The sequence below is a fragment of the Oenanthe melanoleuca genome, chromosome 6 (assembly GCF_029582105.1).
Source record: "Oenanthe melanoleuca isolate GR-GAL-2019-014 chromosome 6, OMel1.0, whole genome shotgun sequence".
Lineage (NCBI taxonomy): Eukaryota > Metazoa > Chordata > Aves > Passeriformes > Muscicapidae > Oenanthe > Oenanthe melanoleuca.
In genome coordinates, this window is record NC_079340.1 from 30,802,273 (window position 1) to 30,821,766 (window position 19,494).

Consider the following 19,494-nt stretch of genomic DNA (forward strand, 5'->3'; position numbering starts at 1 on the left):
GGGGCAGTGGTGGGAAGGATGCCTTGTGTGGATTGTGTGGAAGGTGCTTCCAGGCAGGGGCTGCTGGGTCAGGCTGCATGGGGACACTAGTGGGAAAGGAAACCCAACCTTGTACACCCCAGTTAAACTTTCTCAGCAGCTGCTGAGGGCTTGCACTGGGGTCAGGACCTCGGTGTCCTCAGCATTTTACAAATGCAGCAGCCTGAGACTTCAAAACCCTGCAAGGAGGCGTATTTTGGCAGAGGAACAGAGCTCGTTTGTTTAAAATCTGAGGAGAGCATACAGGCTAAGTAGACCATCCAGAAAAGGAGAGCAGCAATGGAGGCATCTGAGTACAAAATCCCTTTCACAAAGGGAGAGTGGGCGGTGCAGGCAGGGAATAAGCCCTGTGCTCCTCCAGTGCCTCGTCCTGGGCACCACAGTGCAATGAACCCATGCTGCCCCATGGCCCAGTGGGGTGCACTCCAGACCAGGAGGCCTCATGGATCATTTTTCCTAAGGACAAAGCACTCCACCTCTGTGCAGAGAAGCAGGGAGGAAATCTAGAGCCAAGGGTCATGCTGCAGATGACTTTTAAGGAAGGGAAAGAGACCCACTCAGAGCTTTTTTTAATTCAGGTGTTTTGCAATGACCCTCCTGCAGTCACTTGAAGAACTCATGACATGTCCTCTGTTTCTATTTCAGGCCAAGAACATCCGAACAGCCTGAGGCACAAATACAACTTTATAGCAGATGTGGTGGAGAAGATCGCTCCTGCTGTGGTTCACATTGAATTATTTCGCAAGTAAACAAGATGCCCAATCTTGATTTCTTTTTTTTTTTTTTTTAATTCTTGAAAACAGCTGCCAGCATGACAAATGTTGATTGATGATATGAAATAGCAAAGAGGTTTTGAGATAATAAATATTTGTCATGCTTAAGAATTAAGGATAATTTAAGAGTCATGGAAAGAAAAAATTAGTTCAACTAATGGATGTGCTTTATCTTCTTCATGAGAGTAACAGCAGATATCTGAAAACATTCAAACTCACCAAACTCCTTTTGGCTGTGTGTTACTTGAAATGAATGACTGCAAAAACCTTTCAGCTTTTTTGCAGCAATAAATGTTTTATTTCTTTTGTCTTTTAGACTTCCTTTTTCCAAGAGGGAGGTTCCTGTGGCCAGTGGCTCGGGGTTCATTGTCTCTGAAGATGGGCTGATAGTGACCAATGCCCACGTGGTCACCAACAAGAACAGGGTGAAGGTGGAGCTGAAGAACGGGGAGACTTATGAAGCCAAAATTAAAGATGTTGATGAAAAATCTGACATTGCACTAATTAAAATAGATTCTCAGGTAAGTCATTAAAGCAAGGCACATCTTATTCCTCTTCAACATCCTCCTTTCTAAAAACTGGTACCAATTTTCAGGTTTGAAGGGAAAAACAAGCTGTTTAAAACAAGCTGAGCTAGGTTGTTGAGAATATATGAGCTACATGGATACATGTTTTTAAAAGCCAGGTTTGTAAGTGGCAGTGGTTAATTTTGTCACCTCTCCGTGCAGTGAAAGTATTACATAGCACTTTTTAATGCATCCTCAAAATAAAAAACAACATCCCAGTTTGCTGACTGGTTTGCACACACTTTATCTGATATAACTCTGTCTCAGAAAAGAAATGGGGATGTTTTGCTTGTGCTACTCTGTCTTGAGTGCCTATATTGAAGTCACAAATGGCTTTTAGAATATGCATTTGTCCTTTGCTGATGTAGGTACTAAAATGGAAAATATCTTGGGGAGCATCTTGAACATGGAAATTAAAGCCAGCTTAGAAAGATGCTCTTACACTGCAAGTGGTTTTCTGAGCAGTTTCCCATCTATGATCTTCCTCCATATCAAATGTTCCTCTGTCAGTGTAATTGTGCCTCCTGCCACAGCAGAAAAGCTGTCAGGAGCTTCTGCACACAAGCAAGTGGAATACTGGGAGGAAATGGAGATGCAGTGAGCTGAAGGTGGCTGTTTGGGGTGCTGCTGTGTTGGCTCCCCTCCTTTGGTCTGTCAGTTAATGACCTCCAAGTTGAACGGGCAGGAATGCTTCATTTGAAACACATGGCTCAGAAATGTGTAGATCTTTAGTTCAGACCTATTCCCCAGTGTGGTCAGAAGTGTTTGTGCCAGAGTTCATGACTAAGTCAGACGCCTGAAGCAGAACTTTTGGATGACCTGATGTACAAACTGCTCCTGCTGCTCCCCTGCCACCTTTATAATTTAAAAGTTATTTTCTTTTTCAAAAGCTTCTGAACAGCAATCAGGCAGAAAAACCAAAGAGCACCAACAATGTTTTTGCTGTGTTGTTTTTTCTCTGTTTTCATGGTGTCGCTTATTTTCTTATTTTTATCTTAAAATAAGCAAAAGAAGTAAAAAGCAAAGGGAAAGATCCCCCCAGCACTGGCAGCATTAGGATGAGCAGGATGGAGCAGGGAGTGAAGGGCAGCTGGAAAAGTGCTTTAAAATTGGAAGCACAACGTGGTGGGGAGAGCAGATGTGGTGAGAAGGAGAGAACTTGGAGCAGCAGGAAGCTGAACTTCAGAGAAGAGAGGTGGCAGCCAGAGAGGAGACACTGAGCTGATCTGATGCATCAGTTTGAGGTTTAGGAAAGGAGCAGATGTGGGCTTGAATGGTATTTTCCACCCTGAGGAAATGGCTCCTAGCTGCCCTGGGAAGCAGCTTGGAAAACAGAGATGAGCTTGTGGTGGGAACCAGTGCTCAGCAGGGCTGGAATTGGTCTGGCCTGCCCTTGGAAGCACCTTATCAGCTGTACAACCCAGTGCCTTGGGTGGTGCTCTCCTCCTGGCCTCCCCCATGCAGCTCAGGATAATTTTGAGAAGACTGGGGGAAAATTTAATGGGATGGGAGACCCAGACTTCCAGCCAGCTTTGGTAACATGGCACTGGGAAATCCCAGTCCAAGGTGAGGCCTGAGGCACCTCTGTTCACAGGTGTTGCTTTGCATTTGAGAATTAAAACAAACATTTTATGTGTTCACAAAAAAAAAAAAAGTTAAAATTAAAACGTGGTCAGCTGAGAAATTGATTCTCAGACTGAACTTTCATGGGACACTTTATTTATCCTTTCAGGTTCAGTGTTTGAGCTTTTATTTTTGTACTGGAATGCCTTGCAGTCATTCAGATGCATAAAAGACTTTAAAATCACAGGGGAAATAATTTGTTGAATTTGAAAGGTATTTGCTAGCTAGAGAAGTCAACAAGATGGTACAAATGACCCCTTAAAAATCTGGATATGGCATGAAAACCATCCTCAAGAATTTTTCTGAAGTAAGAGGTGAAGTTCTTAAATTGGAATAAATTACTTGAAGGTGACATCAAAGATGCAGGAGGGTTTTTTCTTTTTTTTTTTTTTTTTTTTTTTGTGTGGCATGTTAAGGCAGGATCTGAAGGGTGAAGAATGCTCTGTGGTTAGGAACAGAGCTGGGCTTGAAGTGTGGCATCAGGCTGTCAGCTGTTTTTCCTAAAGCTGCTCAGATTTTGCAGCAGCCTGGATGCTGTTTTCCTCTTAAGGTGTGAACATCTGGTCAAAGACATTACTAGAGCTAATTTGGCTTTGCTGAGTGCAATAGGAAATGAAGGAGGGTGGTAAAATCTGGGCACCAGCAAGGATGAACCATTCCCCTGATTAAATTCTTCTCTGTGGAAAAACATCTTGCAGTCAATGAGGAACAGAAACCCTGGAGCAGTTGTTCCAGTCCTAAAATGTTCTTGTTTTTACAGTCTATAAAAGAGAGCAACAGTGTTTCTCGTGTCTGTGGTGACACAGAGCAGTTTGCTGGAGTGTTGAAAGCAGGAAGTAAGATTGGAATCAGTGTGGTAGCCATGAATCCAATCTAAACATCCTTCCAAATGCAAGGAGGACACCACAGCACTAGAAAGGAACAGTGCAGTTGCAGACAATTTAGATATGAACATGCAGAATTTATACGACTTCCCTAGAAAAAATTGGATTTTGGCAGCACAGGCAGGGACTGGTGAAATCAATAAATCTGTCGTGTGTGGCACGTGTGATCCTGCAGCGAGTGTGAAACCCATCAAAACTATTGCACAACACCCCAAGGGGAGCAGATGCTCTTTTGCTGGCAGAGCTGGATTGTGGGATTCATCTCAAGGCAAATAACTACCTTGTTAAATCAGAATGTGTGATACAGCTGCTGGGAAATAAACACCAGCAGGAGGGGAGGAGATCTCAGGGTGCTTTAAAGGACAATGTCAGGGTTAACAGGGGCAGAATTATAAAACAGCCCGACTCAAATGGAAACTGGAAGGCTAAAGTAGAGGAAGGTAGAGGTGGCTTTTGCCTGGAGACCCTTTTCAGCCCTGGAAATGGAGCTCTGTCCACAAAAATGATGTCTGTGGTTTGGCACTGAAGGGAGGAGCACAGTGAATGGTTTTATTTTGAGGTGTTCCTTCTTTCTACGTGCTTAAAAACCAGCCATGAGACACTGACTCTGAAATCACACATGGAACACAGGCCAGGTCCTGAAGACTTTTGTTCCTCACTGTGGCCAGTTCCTGGCTCTTTTTCCCAGACAGGATTTGGCATCTGCATGGTGCAGCAGCAGTGGGGTTGTGACCCATCTCTAATTTGTGGTGGCATTTCAGCCCTTCAGCTGAAACCTTCAGCTTAAGGTTTCTCCTGCATCTTATTAATAAACAGTTTGACACATTTAAATCAACAAGACCTTCTGCCCTCGTTCCCCTGGTGGTTTCCTGAGGCAGTGAGTGTCTGTATCTTTGTGGTCAGAGGGGATTTGCTTTTTTCCCCCAGTGTGTACAAACTGGAGGAGGCAGGAAAGCAAACTTCCCTGTTTATGCATCAATATTTTAATAGCCCACATTTTGAAAAAACAAACTACTTGGATACCAGATGTAAGTGGCTTTTCTAAAATGCTCTTTCACTTTGAAATCTGTTGCTGGGTAATACGTTGCTTCCTCTGGAGAGCCTGAGGAAACACTCATATTGCTTCCAGAAGTCTTCAGGACCCATTGAAATGAAATAGCTTGTAAAAAGCTTGGATCTTAACTCCTGTTTATTCATCAATTTAGGCAGCAGTGGTTTCCTGCCATCTTCAGCTTCTAGTAGCCCTCACTGTGGGTACAATGTGCTGGTCCAGCTTCCCATGAAGCAAAACACATCTCCAGGGTGGGTCTGTCAGCATCAGCATTTTTTTTAATTACTATTTTAATTTTATTTAATTGTAATTTCATTTGTATTTTATTTTTAAGGGAGAACAGCAATATCTTGCCAGGCAGTTGAAAACCTGGTGGTGTATCAAAACAACACTTCATCCTTTTCTTTTTTTTTTTCTGCAAGCTTCCCATGCTCCATATTTAGATAAGGAGACTCAGTTTTGCTTTTCTAACTATAGATGAAATACTTTTGGAGGCTTGTAATGTGTTCAGCCTGGGTTTTTTGTTTTCTTTGGCTCTCTGACAAGCAGTTTCTAGGTTGTAGATGATATTATATATTTTTATATGCTCGTGACTGGTGTTTTCATTTTGCCATAACGTATTCTGAAAGTTGAATAGTTTCATTAGTCAGAACAGAAATGCAATTCCCAGGACAGTTACATGTTTTGCCAGAGTTACAGTTACAGCTGAATTAGTGCTCCATACCAGCATCTGTGCCTTTCCCACCTAAAAATAAAAAGCATGAAGGAGATCTGTAGCTGGTTAACACAAATTGAACTCAGAGCTTTTGTCTCCTCTTCAGCCGTGTATTGAACTGCAAAGTGCTTCCTGCAAATTCCTGACTTTCCATCCACAAATGAAGGGGATTACAGAACAGAGGAGGGATTTACTTGCTTTCTGTGCCAGCACAGAGACACATTCACTTATTTCATGGTTGAAAAGGTTCAAACCAAAACACCTCCTGCTTATGGCTGGCTGTCTCTCGGTTTCCATCTCTCTGTGGCACTGGCTGTGCCTGATGGTGGTTTTGTGCTTCTTCCTCTTTTAGTTTTGGAGCTGTTTTGTTCAGATTTCACTTATTTTACCTGACCCAAGCTAAGCTGTTAAAGGACACCAGGTGAACATCTGTGTGAACATCTGTGCTGGCCCTGCTGGGGCTGCACCTTGAATCCTGTGTCCAGTTCTGGGTCCTTCATGACAAGAGGGACATTGATGGGCTGGAGTGTGTCCAGGGAAAGGAATGGAGCTGGGAAGGGGCTGGGAGCTGGGAAAGGGGCTCAGCCTGGAGAAAAGCAGCATCAAGGGGACCTTGTGGCTCTGCACAACTCCCTGACAGGAGGGGACAGCCGGGGGGATTTGGGATCTGCTCCAAGGAACAGGGACAGGAGGAAGAGAACGGCCTCAGGGCAGGGGAGGCTCAGCGTGGATATTGGGACAAATTTCTTCATAGAAAGGCTGAAATCCCCATCCCTGGAGGGATTTAAAAGCCATGTGGATGCAGCACTTGGGGACACGGCTTAGTGGTTGGACTTGATAATTTCAGAGATCTTTTCCAACCTCAATGATTCCATGTTTCTCTGAGTCCTTCTGGCTGTTGATGCTGATCTTTACCTCTCCTCTTGTGCCACAATAGCTGTGTCCTATTGTTGGATGGAACCATTTCTTGTGGTGTGCAGCCCTCCTTGTCGTGGGAGTTGTGTTTACCCAGGGTTTGAGTCAAATCCATATATAAAAATGTCTGAAGCCCTTTGGGATGGGAAAGGCTTAAAATATTAACCCTAATTAATGGCTCCTTGTCTGGCTGGGTGTAAACAGTGAGTCATGTGCCACTTAGGGGTTTGCATGTTTAGTCCTATTTCTGTGTGCTTGCAGAATGCCTGCCTGCAGATTTGTTTTATGGAGTAAACATGGATCCAGCAGAGCCCCAAGGCTTCATCAAAGGAAGAGTTGAAAAAAACAGGGGTAAAAAAGATATTATATGTTGCCCAAGGCCATGCAGTGAGTCACTGGGAGAGCTGGGTTTGGGTGCTGGGTGTTCCTGGCTCCCTGCTGGATGTGCTGCAAGGCATGGTCCTTTGCCTGGCACTTTAAATTAACTGCTGTGGCATAGCTGTAGTTAAAGCAGCAGAATCACGAGTTGGAGTGGTGCTTATGTCACCCTGAAGGCCACCAGACATTATGTAAAAATTGAAGAATGCACATTTATTAAGTATAGTTATTAAGGGCCCTAAACTCACACTCAGTTTACCAGGATTCCTTAATTTCCTTGGGATGAGCTTGCCAGTGGAAGGGTGTGAGGGCACAGAGAAGGTGTTCTGACACCACAGTGCTGCCTGGCACTGCCAGGGCTCCCCTTGGGGGCTGCAGAAGGGTGTTTTTCCCACTCCACCACAGGAGTTGTTAGGTTTTATACTGGTTCATTTCAAAACCACGTGTACAATGTAAATAAAGAGTTTGTTTTGGTTTTTTTTATAATGGAAAATTTAATACTGAGCATGGCAATGTTTTAGAGAGAACCTCCCACATTTAAAGCCATGACAACACATATATTCATCATAACCAATTGTTCATGGCATTGTTTAGAAGGGGCACTAAACCATTTCCATGCAGTGCTGTCAGTTCTGCCCCACACCATGAAGTCACAAGGAATACAGGACATGTTTTCATAATATGTGCAGGACAAGGAGGTTTTTGCAATGGATTTTTGTTTCTAGCAAGGGAAAGGTTAGCCAGACTTTCCAGAAGGCATGTTGAATCACAGGGGTGACCTGCAGCCAATCCATAGAGCATCAGAGCTTGAACTGAAGCCTGGCTAGTATAGGCACAGCCCTGAAAACTCAGCACAATCAGAATTGCATTAGTCACAGAACGTTCCTGTGCTTTCTCTCTGCTGCCAGATGCAATTTTGGCTTTGTGACTGTTGTTACAACTCTGGAACTCTGTATAAATCTTTTAACTTTGTACACCAGTCTTTTTTTTTTTTTTTTTTTTTTTTTTTTTTTCCTGTTAATGAAATATAAGAAGTATTCTGCTTTATTTTGCTTGTCTATGTTTCATTTGCTGATAAATGTCCTCTTTCTGTGCAAACTATCCCTGTTCAGTGCACTAGGATACAAACACTTTTTGTCTTCTGTTTCCTTTTTTTTTTTTTTTCAAGAAGGAAAAGCAGTGCCAAAAAAAGATGCTGGTTTTGAGCAATGACAGCTTGCAAACACGTGCTACGTAAGCTGAAGAGCATCTGGTCAGAGGAGGAAGGGCCAGGGTGCTCCCTGTATCCAAACAATCCCCACATGGGGCTGTTTGTGCTGCACACAGCACAGCTCATCACAACTGCCTGGTTCCCTGGTCCTGCTTCTCTGCCATGGGGAAACCAGGCAGAGCTGCTGGATCCAGCTGTGGCTGGGTTTATCTGTGGCTGTGGCACTGATAAGAGCTGCATTTTGTCATTATTATTAATTAGTAGGGCTTTGCTCGTTGTGATAACTTTCCTCTGAAATGTAACTAGACATGGAAATGCTTTCTGCTTTCTGTGCTGCTTATTCTGTTGCTCTTCCAGTTCACAAGTTGGTTTAATTATTTTCTTGCTGTCTGGAGACTGAAAGATAAGTTTCCATGAAGCATCTTATCCTCTCTGGGAGCTGGCAATGAATTTTATTGAAACAATCTGCTCATCTGAGTAAAACTTCCCTGGTGGGATTGTCACAAAGCTGGATAAAGAATACACAAGGCCTGTCTTGTTAAACTTTATAACTTCTGTATTTGCACCAGCCTATAGTGATAACTGATGCCACTATTTTTTGCCTTTTGCTTTGCAGGCATTGTATTAGGATATTTGAAATAAACTGTAGGTGAAGAATACAAAGTGGTGGGAACTTGGGTTAGTTTATAACACTGACTTTTTGTCCCTATGGATGATTTATTGAGTCAATCTTTCAAACTGCTCATAGCAAAACCCCTTAGGAGACAGCAATAAGTTTCCAAATTAAACATGCAGTATTTCTCTTTTTGCCAAAACTTAAAATTTTGAAGTAGGTCAAGCTTGGAGGAAAGCTAGGTTCAAGTTAGCATTGCCAAGCAAAAGATAAAATGCCTCCAGAATTCTGTTTTGATTTTTGGGTTCAGTAACCTAATCTTCCAAATTCCAAAGTCTAAACCTGTATTTATACATGTCCAGGTTCATTGATGCTAATAGAAATAGTCTAGTGACATGATTAAATACATGGTTAAATTACCTGGGGAGGGTCAGGATCATTTAGACAACAGATAAAACAAAAATATTTAAAAACATGTCATGTTACTGTAAGTGTAGAGGTTGACTTTTAAAAGTGTGAAGAAAGGGAGAAATGGCACTCAATGTTTATTGTACAGGCAGGTGATGAATCCAAACAAAAGTATTTATTTGAAGTATGATCTGTTTCAGAACACCCTTGATTCATTGGAAAGGGTGTGTGGATCCAACCTTCCCTCCCTTTTTTATTTTTAATTGCTGTACAACACAGTGTTTGCTGGATTTTAAGAATGTTTTAGTGGGAATGTCTTCAACTATGTGATATTTAATATGTTTAGAGATAAGATCTTGAAAGGAAAATATAATGGTATCCTCTACTGTCATAACAGAAAAAACATATAAGGTCTTTAAATCCTAACATCATCAGAGGAAGACATCACTACATGTAGTAGGCAATATAATTATTTAGATGAGATACTTCATTAAAAGAAAGTAAGATGAAGCATTAGCTGGTGTCTTGTGAGAATATAAAATGCTTTTAACTGTACACATGCATGTGCAAAACTCTTGGGCTGTTGCTTTCATGATTCTTTAGTGTTCACTCTCAAACAATATCATATTTTTACTTCAGCAGCTGTTGGCTAATTATTTCAAGAAGTGTTGGAAGTGGCTCATTTCTAGTATCATCAGATGTTTGCTTTGTACAGCAGAGCACAAATATGCCTTTGGTCTTTTAATTGTTCTTGATTTAATGGGTACCTGTTGTGGAAAAAGTTCTCCAGTGTAAAGAGCCCACACTGCAGTGCAGAAACTCACTGGGATGTTTCTGTACCAACCCACAGAAACACTCAAAGAAAAGAGAGCAAGCAAACCCCCTGAGGGATAAAGCCTCTCTTTCTCTCTGCCCTGTGAACGAATTCATCCCTCCGTAACATTTGTTCTGCCAGCGGAGCAGCGTCTTAACGTCTGAATTTCCTTTCCTGTTCTATTTTTATTTGCAGGGTAAATTGCCAGTCCTTCTGCTGGGTCAGTCTGCAGACCTGAGGCCAGGGGAGTTTGTGGTGGCCATTGGGAGCCCCTTTTCCCTGCAGAACACGGTGACCACGGGCATAGTGAGCACCACGCAGCGCGGGGGGAAGGAGCTGGGGCTGCGCAACTCGGACATGGACTACATCCAGACTGATGCCATCATCAATGTATGTCCCTCCTCTGCTGCCCCCAGCCCCTGCTTTCCTCTCTGACAGCCTGGGAGCTTTGCACCACTCCATTAGTGCTTGGTCTCAGTCTCCTCTGCCTTCACTCAGAGCCAGGATTAACAAATACACAATGGAAATGGATTTACTCGTGTTCGGGCTTGGTTGTTTATTAAATCTTAGCAAAAGTACAGAGCCTTCAGCAGCATTTCCAGCTACCTGCTAGAAGTGAGGAAAATGGAGATGCAGCTGCTACAAGGTCTCTTAAAGCTAAACAGTCCAATAGAGAATGAACACATATATTATTTATACTTTTAGCCTAATAACCCAAGACCCTCAGTGTAGCACTAACTGTCCAACCAGAAACTACAGCCTGAAACCCATGAAGAAGAAGATGAACAATGTCCAAAATCCTCCATATTGTCCCATACCTATTATTACACTATAAAACCTTCAAATTTAAAACCCTTCACCTTGTGAAAGCACACACTTCTATTTCACTACACACCTGTGATTTTAAATTCATCACTCAAATTTGGAAGCCTTCTCCAAGGCCTCAGTTAAAAGCAGTGTTCTCCAAGGGGTCAGTGCCTGACAGCACAGAAAGCTCAAAAACCCCAGGTTTCTGGGATCCAGCATCCTCCAGCACATCCTCTGAAAATTCCTCCTGTGGTGCTGTTCTTAGGAGCAGGGAGCATTTCTCTCTGTTTAAATTCTGGACATCTGCACCACAGCAGCACTTGGTTGTTACTTAAAACCCCCCCAAGGAACCACACCAGGCACAATATCTGCCTCCACTTCAAAATCCTTGCAGATTGCAAGGGAGGAGGCAATATTCTCTGGCAAATAAACAGCTTTTCGAAATCCATCTTGTTTTCTGACAAAGGAGCCAAGCTTAGTTTAAGGATTCAAGTTTGTTTCTGCATTAAGGCAAAACAATAGTTTTTGTACTTCAAATCTTGGCCTCATAAGAAATCTTCACTAACAGCTCCCAGAGCTGCCCTAAAATCTTCTCAGTTTCTAGTGTGGCACTAAGAAAACAAAAGGAAAACCTTGGCTTTCTTAACTTACTCTGGCAGGAGAAGAAAAATCTAAGTATTTGCAAAGCTCAGCTAAAATGGGTGATGTTAAAGTGAAGTTTATGGGTTTGGCTGTTTAAGAATGTTCTATTACATGTATTTAATAGACAATGGAAACAGTGCTATAGAAATATTTCAAGAATTTCTTTTATATTCTGCTTGCAACAAATTAAGAGGTAAATATTAAAATGTGTTCTTAACTTATGTTTATTTTCAGTATGGGAACTCTGGAGGACCCCTGGTAAATCTGGTAAGAGTTTCTCTAAGTTTGTTTAGTGTCAAGCTAACTACTTTTTAATTTAAAAAATAACAAAATACCCCACCCAAACCAAGAAAAAAGCAAACTCTCCCCACCAGATATGTGATTGGGAGCTTTTGATATCTGGCTGACTATACAAAATTCACATGGTTCTTACTAATCAGTTGTCTGTGTTTATGTTGGCTGAAGGCTACATTTGGATTTTAATATTTAGGATATTTATGGTTTGCATAGTTTCAAGCAAGTGTAATGTTTTTGGGTTGTTTTTTTTTTTTTTTGCTGAAGCCTTGCAAAAAGGGAAAAACACATTTTACAGTGAGGTGTTTGCCCTTGCTATTTATCCTGCAGCTGTCAACTCTTTTCTTTTGCACACTGAAACTCAGCTAAATATTTCTAAAATGTATCTACCCTTTCATTTTGAATCACACCAAAAATTCCATATACTTTTAGGATATTATGGTTTATTAGCTAATATTGCAGAATGAACAGGTTGCAAAACTGTGTGAGAGCTCTCAGGTCTCCTGGGGATATGTGGGGCTGCTCTCAGGAGGCACAGCACAGACTGAAACTCAGAACTACTCAGAGTTTCTGCCTTGGAGGAGATTTGGCAATTTTTTTCCACCCAATTCACAGCACACATTCAGTCATACTTAGTCTTCACTTTAAAGAAACCTGTAGTTAGACAGTTTTTATCTGGGATGAACCAGAGAAAGAAACTGCTGAGGTTTTAAAAGACATGACATCAGAGATGTTTCATCCAAAGCTCTTGGAGTTACGTTGCCAGGAAAATTTTTGATTTTGGCAAACTGTATTTTTCTTTATGTTATTATGTAATAGTGGCTCAGGAGCAGTCAGTGCCATGCTTTATGTGGTGCTGGCTGAAATAAACCCAGATTAGCTGCAGAATGTGTGAATTTGTCTTAGAGACTGCTTGGAAGAAATGATCCATTTCTCTTTGAGGCATTCCATATTTGCTGATAATGGTTTTTTTTATTTCTCCAGGATGGTGAAGTCATTGGCATTAACACGTTAAAAGTTACAGCAGGCATCTCCTTTGCTATCCCATCTGATAAAATAAAGAAGTTCCTAACTGAATCCCATGACAGACAAGCTAAAGGTACTGTGCTTCACTGCTCTGAAAGAGGAAAACATGAAAATAACCTGGTCTAGGGGTGGCACCACTGCCCATACAAGGGGCTGGAAATATTTGACATTTAAGGTCCCTTCCAACCCAAACCATTCTGTGATTCTGTGAAAACAGTGATAAACCAGAAACCCAACAGTCTGAGGCTCTTTTTGTCAGGACAACTGATCACAACCTGTTTTCCTTTTTGTAGGAAAAGCTGTGACCAAAAAGAAATACATTGGCATACGAATGATGTCCCTAACCCCCAGGTAAGTAACCCAGGTGCTCCTCACCTTTCTGGAGCATTCTCTGCATGCCTTTGGATCAAGCTGACGATGTGCAGCAGCTCCCAGGAGGTCTGAGCCAGCACCCTGTGTCTGTGCTGGTGACAACCTGCAGCCAGTCCTTGTCACCTTCTCCTCTGCGTCTGCCACGTGGTGGGACTCTCCTATGAGCTAGTTCTTAAACAACTCCTGGCTTTTTCTTCTCCTTAATGCTTCAGAAGAGAGTAGCTAGTGGCTGTGACTTTGTCCTGGGGTTATATCCATGTTGTTGTATGTTTTCATGGCTTACGTCAGCTACGTGTTTATTTCCATTTCTATAAAATTATTTTCATTAAACAATTCACTTAATGTCAACTGAAGCTTTTGTGTGGACTTGCTTATTCATGCTCAGACTATGAGACTCATGAGCAGGAAATGCCAATGTTAAAAATAACAGAAGTTTTCCCTTGTGCAGGATCCACAGGTAGAACAAAGCACTGAAACACTTGGGGTTGGGGTTTTTTAGATGTTCAGGATTGCAGGAGGTGATTCTGTCCCTCTAATCTGCTCTGGGGAGATCCCACCTGGAATTTGCATCCATCTCTGGGGTCCTCAGCACAGGAAGGTCATGGACCTGAAAGCCCCAAGGATGACCAGAAGGATTGAGCACTTCTCCCATGAGGAAGAACTGACAGAATTGGGATTGTTCAGCCAGGAAAGGAGCAGCTTTGGGCTTGACCTGACTGAAACCTTCCAGTACCTGAAGGGAGCCTGTAGAAAGATGGAGAGGGACTATTCACCAAGGGCCTGGAGTGACAGGACAGGGGGGAATGGCTTCAAACTGACAGAGAGTGGGTTTAGATGAGAAATTAGGGAAAAAAATCTTCCCTGTGAGGGTGGGCAGGCCCTGGCACAGGGTGCCCAGAGCAGCTGTGGGTGCCCCATCCCTGGAAGTGCCCAGGTTGGACACTGGGGCTTGGAGCAGCCTGGGACACTGGGAGGTGTCCCTGCCATGGTAGGGTGGGGACTGAATAGGGTTTAAGGTCCCTTCCAACCCAAAGCATTCTGTGTTTCTATGATCTGCTAGTTCTAAAGCTTTGGAATGTTTTAATTCTGATTGTCTGTATCTATTGAAATTATTGCCTTTACCAGAAACAGACATTCAAAAGCTGCATGCATGCAAAAAGTGTAATAATTCCTGAAATACACATCTAAGGGTTAAAAGGAATGCTGAAGTGACTTTGCCAATGTGTGTAAAACACCTCAGCTCATGGTTATTAAGTGACTTCAGTAAAATGCGTGGGGGGGTTTTTTCCTGTCTTGACAAAATATTTTTTTTGCTATTTCTTCATTTTTCAGCAAAGCTAGAGAGCTGAAGGATCGCCATAAAGACTTCCCTGATGTTGTCTCTGGGGCCTATGTCATTGAAGTTATTCCAGAAACACCAGCTGAAGCGTAGGTTGAAGCACTTTTTTCTCAAAACCACTGCCACTGACTTAAGGGGGTAACGATTGGAGACTTTTCCCTGCTTTACTGGCTTTCTTCATTATGCTAAATTAACAAGGTTATGACCATCTGATTGCTATTAGCTTGCATTCTGGAAATGGGTTTGTGGTTTCAGCCTGGTCCCCCATGGGCAATATTGTAACTCTATCAGGGTATTGCAGGGAAGCCCTGTCAGCCTTCCAGGCCCAAAGGCAGGGATTCAGGGGGTGTGAAAACTCCTTTTTCCTTTTTCTCAGCAGCTGCTTCCAAGGCATGTGTTGTACCAATGCCAGTGCTGAATAAAACTTTTGTTCCTGCATGGCCCCACTGGTCACTCTGCAGGAGAGAGAGAGAGAAGCTTTGGGTCCACCTTGGAAGAAATGTCCAGCTCAGCACTGGCCAAACCCACCAGCTCCCCTGGCACACCCTGGGGATGAAACCCTCTCTTGGCAGCAGGCACTCGTCCATGGGAGAGCTTTGTCAGCAGTCACATTACTGGAAGGGCTTTTGGGTTTGGGCAACTGATTTTTTTTCTTCCTATTAGTCAGTATTTGCTCAGACACTGCCCTGCTGGCTGGTGCCATGTCTGGCTGAAGCCTGGCAGCTGGGCTGTGGTCACTGGCACTGGTCTGGCTGCCTTTTGCTGGAGACACTTTCCTCTCAGGGTTTGCTTGATAGGAAACTGCTCAGTAATCCAGGGCAGGAAATGGGAAACCTTATTCATTCTCTGAAACTAGCCATCATTTAAGAGAGGAGTAAATCTTTGTGGCAGCAAAGAGGCTTATGTGGCACCAAAGGCATGTAGGCAGAAGGCTGCTTGGGGCAGGCACACATTACCTCTTAGGAAGACTGCAGGGGTGGTTGGATGGTGTATTTTTGGCAGTTTGGGTGTGAGATAAATAGTGATAAATGTCCAGTGTGCTCTCTGAACTACTGCTATGTTTGTGGATGATCCTTGCAGGGAGAGCATTGGTGAGTGTCTGTAATGTGGAGGAATGTGTAGGAATGATTTGCTGCTTCAGTGTGGGGCTGGAATTGCTGCCTTGGTGTTCAGGTTCAGCCTGAAGCTGCAGAAAAGCCATTTCTGGCAATAGCAGAGAGTGGGAGAGGGACTTTAGAGAGGGAGAGGAAATGTGAGGCAGTGTAACCTTCTAATGTGGGCAGACCCAAATCAAGGTGCTCCATCCACAGGCTGGCCTGGCAGCTGAAATGCAGCCCATGTTGGCTCTGTGCCCCCACTCCCAGTTCCCTTTCCCAGGGGTTTCCTTCTGCTGATCTCTCCAGCACAGAGATGTGCTGGTGGGGCACTGGAGCAGAGCTGGGGTGATCCATGCTGGCTGTGAGTCAAATGTGGAGGCTGCATGAAAAGCCATGCAATGACTTCCTCCAGGAACATGCTTTGAGCCATGCCTTCTGTAGGTGACCAGATTTGGTGCAAACGTTGGCCAAGGGCATCCTGCTTGCAGGAGACACTCGTGTCAGGCGCCTTCTGTGGGTGGAAGAGGTCTGTGGTTTTGTGAAGGATTATGCTTGTGAAGGGCTGAATCATGTCTGATCTGTCTTGGTTAATTTTTCCATAACTTGGAGCCAGATCGTTGTGCAAGACTGGGCAAGATGTTGTGGTCTGTGGCATCCCTCACCAGCCATTTCTGGGTGCTGGCAGCAGCTCCAGCCTGGGGAGAGACACAGCCCTGGGTCTGCCCCATCTTGCTTTGAGTCTGAAAGGTTCAGATCTTGAGATCAGAAAAAGGGATTTTGGCTGCTATGGGCAGCAGAGGAGGGACACTCTTGATTTTTGGTGACCAGACTAGATAGCTACATGTGTTACTCTGCTCAGGTTTAAAACATGAAGGGTGGGTGAAGTGGCTGCCAGTAAGCTCTGTATGGAGAACAGGGACTGAAATTCCTTGTCAGCACACAGTGCCACTCAGGCTGCTTCTCATGTATTCAGGAACAAAAGCTTGGGAAATCTCTCTAAAATGAATCTGATTTGTTGCAATTATTTCAGGAGGCAGATTCAACACCTAGGAACTTTATTGCAGAATTAATTGCTATTTGCAATAGCAAATTCCTTTGAAGACAGTCCATCCATCAGATCCTGAGGTTTCTGCCCTTTATTGTAATCTTCACTGCTTCATAAATCCTGATTGCTTTTCTCATTCCTGCCACGTCTGCACAGCTGCTGTTGGGTGGGAAATACGAAATAACGCAGGGACCTTTTATTTTCCTCCCTGAAAATAAAACTGCAATTCTAATAACACATTGCTGCTTTGTGCTTTCAGTGGTGGCCTGAAGGACAACGATGTGATTATAAGCATCAATGGACAGTCGATAAGCTCAGCCAGTGATGTCAGTGACATTATTAAAAAGGACAGTACGTTGCACATGGTTGTGCGCAGGGGCAACGAAGATGTGATGTTAACAGTAGTTCCCGAAGAAATCGATCCCTAACCAGAAACATGAGCTGGATTTCATGTTTTCTTTTAACAGCAATGGACTGCTTCTATTCTCTCTGTGCTGGTACAGGAAACGTTAGACTTCTGACCAACATTCTGCTTGTTCAGTGGATTAGTATTGGCCAACAGAATAACTTCTACTAGGTTTAAGGTGCAAAATCAGTGTAATTTCACATACTCCAGATGATAATTTTTTTCCTTCTGTATCATGTATGCAATGTATTCTTTACTGGCTTTTACATCCCCCGCTTAACGGATCAGTGTTTGCTGCCCTGTGTTGAGTAGATTTCCCATCATTTCCGCTCAGACTTCAACAAAACAAAACCCACGCACACAATGTGTGTTGTGGCATTCAGGTATTTATAGGTTAGCTGTGTTTGAACTGGAAATGCCATTGTAAAGGAGTAGTCGGCTTAAAAGAAAAAACAATTGGGAAATAAAGTTTGGTTTATAAACACAAAAGGAATCCCAACCCAAATAACCTCCCGAGGATCCCGTGCAGGACTTTAATACTATGATATTTTCCTAGTGTTATTAAAAGAATTCAACAGTACTTCTTGTGAGTGACTCATTTTGCCTCCCCTTTGGAGTGGTTTTCTTTAAATGTAACAGCTGCTTGGGAGGATGTCCTGGTGGTCTCCTTTTAATCATCATTTAATGGCTTATTTTCAGTATGTGCCTTGAATTTGTGCTTTTGTGCATCAGTTCTCAGCAAGGCTGGGTTGAATTTGTCACATCGCCTATGTCTTCCAGATGTTAATGCATTTTCCTCGCTGTTTTAATTACAATGCCTGGAATCTGTTTGCCCACTCTAGAAATTGCCACATGGTGGATCACAGATCCCACACCATTCTGGTTCAGATATTAGGCTGTCTGTAACCATTTAGGTCTGGCTTTAAGCTCTTTGAAACAGGCCTGGTTTATGCAAATCTGGAGTGCTGGTGTGTGTATGGACCTGGTTTTGACTCTGGGATATTTGGCATTCCTCTAACAGGCATTAATCTTTATATATATGTTTGTTGATGCCCTTGAAATTTGGAGGTGGTGAGTGGGTTTGTCTTGCTGTGAAGGAGAACAATCAACTACACTTAATTACAAGGTAATTACTCACTGGGTGAACAATAGGCTAAGCAGCCTTCTCTTTCCTCTGTGGAAACGTATTTCAGAGAATAAATCCAAGGGCTGTAGACAAGTTTTGGTGATTATCATTGCTAAACAGGCTCTTTTAGAAAAATAATGTTTTAGTAAACCTCTCCAGCTGGGTAGATGGCAGTTCATGATTTTCAAAGGAAGAACTGTATTTCACACAAATGCAGTAAAAAATCCTCTAGAGCTGGATCCCTGACAGTGCTCCTTCTCCTCCCAGCTGTATTTCAGTTCTGTTTCAGTTTATCCTGATTTGAGGAGCCTCTGTTTCCTCTGTGCCTGCCCTTACTCACCTGGGTCACTGTAAATTTACACATTAATTAGCAAGGATTATTTGCAGTGTACCTTTCAGTCCAGCATTGACTCCTGACAGGATGGAACACCTCATTACCAGCTTGTGCCATGGCTGTGCTAAATCACACATGTGAAAATCTGCCAAAACACTGCAGTGCCAAGCACTGACACTCTGCAGCACTTTCTGGCCCCAAAGATGCAAAGAATGATCTTGCAGCTTCCTGTTGGAGTGGTGTTGTGTTTTGCAGTCCATTTGTGCCATGTGCAGCACATTGTCCTACATACAGCTCTCAGCAAAAATAATTTTAAAAACCACCTGCCTTCTCTAGCATTCCACCTAACCCAACTAGCAAAAATTAAACTAAAGCCTCAGAGCCAGGAAATTGTGTTTAAAGCAGAAGTTATTTTTCATCTGCCTTTTTATTTCAAAACAAGAGCTTGCACAATTTGCAGAGTTGATTGATTCTCTTTCTCCTATTGCTTGTTGTTGTGGTCTCTTAATATGCAAACTCATTAATTTTCTTTGTGTGGGTATTAGGAAAGAAGCAAGTGAAATTCTGTAAATGGTTTTTCTGGGTCACTGGGATTAGTGAAATATTTGACCAGAATTCTAGCCCTGAGCTCCATCCAGTAGGATTTGAGATGGTCTCATATTGCAGCCATTCACTTTGAAATTGGTTTTCTGATTTACCTTTTCTTAATTTGCAATTATTTTCTGTGGAATAGATATTGGTAACCACATGAATATCATATGGAAAATGTTTAGAATTTGCTTTTGTGGTATCCATCCATGCAGCTACTCAAATGGTTTCTTATAATCAAAGTATTCCCTAAATGGTTTTTAAGTATCTGAAGTAAGATTACTGACAAGCAGAGATGTGGAAGCAAAGTTTTTTCTTTAATACAATTAATTACCATGTATTTTTTATATATTATGGGGTTATAGATCTATTCTATTCTTTGTTGCTTCAGCAGACAGTTCTTTCCAAACTGCAATTGAAAATTCTTTG

General features: G+C 42.7%; 1 protein-coding gene across 1 annotated transcript in view; it reads left to right on the top strand.

The window, feature by feature from the left end:
- The window catches only part of HTRA1 (HtrA serine peptidase 1), a 31,346-nt gene extending 13,749 nt beyond the window's left edge, over positions 1–17,597 (top strand). The window contains exons 2-9 of the mRNA XM_056494896.1: positions 685–784; positions 1,129–1,333; positions 10,185–10,379; positions 11,673–11,705; positions 12,717–12,831; positions 13,052–13,109; positions 14,463–14,558; positions 16,871–17,597. Coding sequence (XP_056350871.1) covers positions 685–784; positions 1,129–1,333; positions 10,185–10,379; positions 11,673–11,705; positions 12,717–12,831; positions 13,052–13,109; positions 14,463–14,558; positions 16,871–17,039 — 971 coding nt within the window. The 3' untranslated portion in view covers positions 17,040–17,597. The remainder of the gene's footprint in view (positions 1–684; positions 785–1,128; positions 1,334–10,184; positions 10,380–11,672; positions 11,706–12,716; positions 12,832–13,051; positions 13,110–14,462; positions 14,559–16,870) is intronic.
- The last annotated feature ends 1,897 nt before the right edge of the window (positions 17,598–19,494 follow it).